General features: G+C 33.2%; 1 protein-coding gene across 1 annotated transcript in view; it reads right to left on the bottom strand.

Annotated features, from left to right (window-relative positions):
- ecel1 (endothelin converting enzyme-like 1) overlaps positions 1–5,000 on the bottom strand; it is a 72,864-nt gene that overhangs the window by 15,638 nt on the left and 52,226 nt on the right. Inside the window, exon 9 of the mRNA XM_073924144.1 lies at positions 3,052–3,274. Within this exon, the coding sequence (XP_073780245.1) occupies positions 3,052–3,274 (223 nt within the window). The remainder of the gene's footprint in view (positions 1–3,051; positions 3,275–5,000) is intronic.

Genomic DNA, 5,000 nt, shown 5'->3' with positions numbered 1-5,000 from the left:
TATTATGGCTCTGCTTTTATGTATATTTGAGGCCATCTCCGCTAATTCTGACCAGCTTTCTAAATGATGGTCTCACTTGACTTGCTTTTCTAATTATAAGTGTGAATGATTTCTGTCACTCAGACGACTCCAGTGCATATTGAAATCAGCTCAAATATGAAAAGATGTTTGAGATGTTGAGCGACGACTGTAGAAACTGTGTTGCTCTAATGCACAGACCTATAATCTTACATTCATATAAGACAGTTATATCATTCATACATGTCTATTTCTATACATCTGCAAATTATTCGCCCTCACCTGTAATATTTATGCTTTTCACATGTTTCTCGAGTGATGTTCTACAGATTTCACAGTACTTCCTACAAATATTTTTTTGTTCTGAATAAAGTCTTAATTGTTTTATTTTGGCTACGATCAAAGAAGTTTTGAATTGTTTTTAAAACCATTTTTACGGTCAAAAGTATTTAGTAAATAGTAATAGCGATTCTATGGTTGCTATGGTAACAACAACTAAAGTAATAAATATGTTGTGTTGATTCTGCAGTTGCTATAGTAACACAACTATTACAGTAATTAATCTGTTGTGGTGATTCTATAGTTGCTATGGAAACAAAACAACTACAGTAATTATTCGGTTGTGGTAATTCTACAGTTGCTATGGTAACAAAACTACTACAGTAATTATTTGGTTGTGGTAATTCTACAGTTACTATATTTACAAAACTACTACAGTAATTATTCGGTTGTGGTAATTCTACAGTTGCTATGGTAACAAAACTACTACAGTAATTAATCTGTTGTGGTGATTTTACAGTTGCTATGGTAACAAAACTACTACAGTAATTATTTGGTTGTGGTAATTCTACAGTTACTATATTTACAAAACTACTACAGTAATTATTTGGTTGTGGTAATTCTACAGTTACTATATTTACAAAACTACTACAGTAATTATTCGGTTGTGGTAATTCTACAGTTGCTATGGTAACAAAACTACTACAGTAATTAATCTGTTGTGGTGATTTTACAGTTGCTATGGTAACAAAACTACTATAGTAATTAGTATGTTGTGGTGATTCTATAATTGCTATGGTAACAACTACATTAATAAACCTGTTGTGGTGATTCTATGGTTGCTATGGTAACCAAACTACTACAGTAATTATTCGGTTGTGTTAATTCTACAGTTGCTATGGTAACAAAACTACTACAGTAATTAGTATGTTGTGGTGATTTCATAATTGCTATGGTAACAACTACATTAATAAACCTGTTGTGATGATTCTATGGTTGCTATGGTAACAACAGCTACACTAATTATTCTTAAGCAATATTTGTTTTGGGTTAATCATAGTTTTGGTAATAGTTGTAATAATAACAGCTAATAATAGTATTTTTACAATAATAAAAATTTTAATAATTGTATTAATTTTTGTAATGTTTATAATCGTTCTCATTTAAACAAATTAAATATTTTTTGCAATTTTAATAATTTTAATCATTACTTAATTTAATAATCAATTAAACAATAAATAATTAATATTAATTTTCGTTAATAGTATTAATAATACATGTTAATATTAGTAATTTTAATAATTGTATTATTGTTTGTAATTTTAATCATCTTAATAATTGCTCATTTTAATAATAAATTAAACAATAAATAATTAACAGTAATTTTAATTAATAGTAGTAATAATAATAGTTAATATTGGTAATGTAAATTTTTTTTGTCATTTTAATAGTTTGTTTGTAATTTAAATAATTTAAATATTTTTATCAATTTAAAATAATTTTAATAATCAATAATTTTAATAATATACTAAAAAATTATTAATTAATAATATGAACCCTAAAATGATGTTTAAAAATTTAAAAACTGCTTTTACTCTAGCCGAAATAAAACAAATGAGACTTTCCCCAGAAGAAAAAAAATTATCAGACAGCCTACTGTGAAAAATTCCACTGCTCTGTTAAACATCATTTGAGAAATATATTAAAAAAAAAAAAAAAATTCAAAGTGGGGCTGAAAAAAAGAGCAGCATGAACATTCCACTAAGCTTCTGTGTCTAGAAATACAAGTCATAGTAAAGTCTGAAGGGGTTTGCATGACTCCTGCTCCGCCAGAAACACTATAAACCCACTGCAGGCTGTGAAACTCAGCTGAAAGTGACATTTTGACTGAAGATTTTTAAAGAAATCTAAACACCCCGCCATGCAAACCATCTGGGAGAAACATCTTCCCCAAAACAAGTGTGATTTGATGCATCCATCATTTTATCTGTGTGAAGAGAGAAAACAAACACTCGCCCGCTGAAGGAAAAACTCATACACCACATTAGAAGAAGGAGAAGGAGAAGGAGAATACACCAGAGACACTGGAAAATACAGACGGAGCTTCAGAAGATCATGTAGAAGTCAGAAAAGAATAAAGGAGATCTCTCCATGTCTCTGTTAGACTAAATCCAGAGGAGCGGGAGCTGATGCTCAGAGCTTCCTCCTGAGAGAACAGCATTCAAATAAACCTGGCTTTTAATGGTGTATTATTAAAGGGGGGAATTAAAATGATCTGAGATTATTAGTCCAGCGGCGTCACGGTGGCGTAGTGGGTAACACGATCGCCTCACAGCAAGAAAGTCGCTGGTTTGAGCCTCGGCTGGGTCAGTTGGTGTCTCTGTGTGGAGTTTGCATGTTCTCCCCATGTTGGCGTTTGTTGTCTTGTGAGGCAAAAAACCAAACAAGACAACAAACAAAATCCAGGTGTGTGTAGAGTATATATGTTTGTGTATATGTGTGTCTGTGTATATATATATATACACTAACTGGCCACTTTATTAGGTACACCTTACTAGTATTGGGTTGGACCTCTTTTGCCTTCAGAGCTGCCTTAATCCTTCATGGCAGAGATTCAACAAGCTACTGGAAATATTCCTCAGAGTGTGAGATAGTAACTGGATGTACGCATAGAAGTGTAAATAAAAGGTATCCATGGTAATAACAGCATCAATAATAAAGAGTGTGTTGTTGTTTCTCAGTGTCTATTCTGACCTTGGCTCTGCTGGAGGAGGAGAAGTGCTGCTGGACGAACAGCGCTCCGAGGGCCATGCCGAAGTGTTTGTTGGCCTGCGTGAGACACAGACGCTCCAGATCCAGCTGCTGCTCGGTGCCGTCGATTTCTCGAGAAAACTCGTGGATGGTGCTGCGGAACGCTGTGGAGAGATGCTCGCTCAGAGCCGCAACCATACGCCACAGCATGTAGTTATGAAGGACGCTGAGGAGACACAGAAAACACTGTCAAAAACTCCTTCATTCATTTTCCTTCAGCTTAGTCCCTTATTTATCAAAGGTCGCCACAGTGGAATGAACCGCCAACTATTCCAGCATATGTTTTATGCAGCGGATGCCTGTCCATCTGCAACCTAATACTGGGAAACACCCATACACACTCATTCACACACACTCATACACTACGGCCAATTTAGTTGATCAGTTCCCCTATAGCCCATGTGTTTGGACTGTGGGGGAAACTGGAGCACCCAGAGAAAACCCACACCGGCAATGGGAGAACATGCAAACTCCACACAGAAATGTCACTGTCAAAATATGAAAACATATTTACATTTTATTAAGCTGGTTTTTATGCAAATATGTATTAACGTTTAATTTATATTTGCGATTTAAAGCTGTATTTTCAGCATAATTACAGCAGAGTCAGATGATTCTGCAGAAGTCAGTATTACATCTAATGAGTATTTATAAAGAACACTGAGGAGCACAGAGACAGAAAACACTGTTAAAAATCGGACAAATTATTTACTTTCAATTTAGCTGCTTTGTATGAGTATTAAATGTAACAGTTATGAAGAACAGTGAGGAGCACAGACACAGAAACAACACTGTCTAAAATCTGAAAACATATTTACATTTAATTGAGCTGGTTTATATGCAAATATTTAGTAAGGTGTCATTTATATTTGTGATTATATGCCAGATTTTTAGCATCATTACTGCAGTTTTCAGTGATAAACAGATCACTATATTATGAGGATTTGATGATCAAGAAATATTTATGATGAACATTATTAATGCTGAAAACATCTGCTTCATATTTATGTGGAAACTGGGACACATTTAGTTTTTTTTTGGATTCACATGAAAAGAAAGTAATAAAGACTCATTCATTCGTTTGTTTGTTCGTTCCTTTGTTCATTCATTCATCCATTCATTCATTCACTCATTCATTCATTCATTCATTCATTCATTCATTCATTCATTCATTCATTCATTCAATCATTCATTCATTCATTCATTTATTCATTCATTCATTCATTCATTCATTCATTCATTCATATTTATTTATTTGTTTGTTGGTTTGTCTATTTTTCTAGCACTTTTACAATGTAGATTGTGTCAAAGCAGCTTAACATAGAAGATTAAAGTAAATTGAAACAGTGTCAGTCTAGTTTTCAGATCTGAAATTCAGTTCAGTGTGGTTTAATTTTCATTACTGAAAGTCCAATTAATGAATGAATTAATTAATTCATAAATTAATTAATTAATTCATTAACTAATTAATTAATGCATTAATTAATTCATTCATTCATTCATTCATTCATTCATTTCCATATTCATTCATTTATTTCTATATTTATTTATTGATTCATTGATTAATTCATTTCTATATCATATTTTGTATTTATTTATTTATTTATAGATTTTTATTTATTTATGCATTTAAATATTATATTGTTTATTTATTCATTAATTTATGCATTTATATATTAGATTTATTCATTCATTCATCTTCTGCCGCTTTTCCGGGGCCGGGTCGCGGGGCCAGCAGTCTTAGGAGAGAACCCCAGACTTCCCTCTCCCCAGACATTTCCTCCAGCTCCTCCAGGGAGGATCCCGAGGCGTTCCCAGGCCAGCAGAGAGACATAGTCTCTCCAGCGTGTCCTGGGTCTTCCCTGAGGCCTCCTCCCGGTGGGACATGCCTG

Source organism: Danio rerio, chromosome 15 (assembly GCF_049306965.1).
Source record: "Danio rerio strain Tuebingen ecotype United States chromosome 15, GRCz12tu, whole genome shotgun sequence".
NCBI lineage: Eukaryota > Metazoa > Chordata > Actinopteri > Cypriniformes > Danionidae > Danio > Danio rerio.
This window is presented reverse-complemented; position numbering and strand designations above follow the sequence as displayed.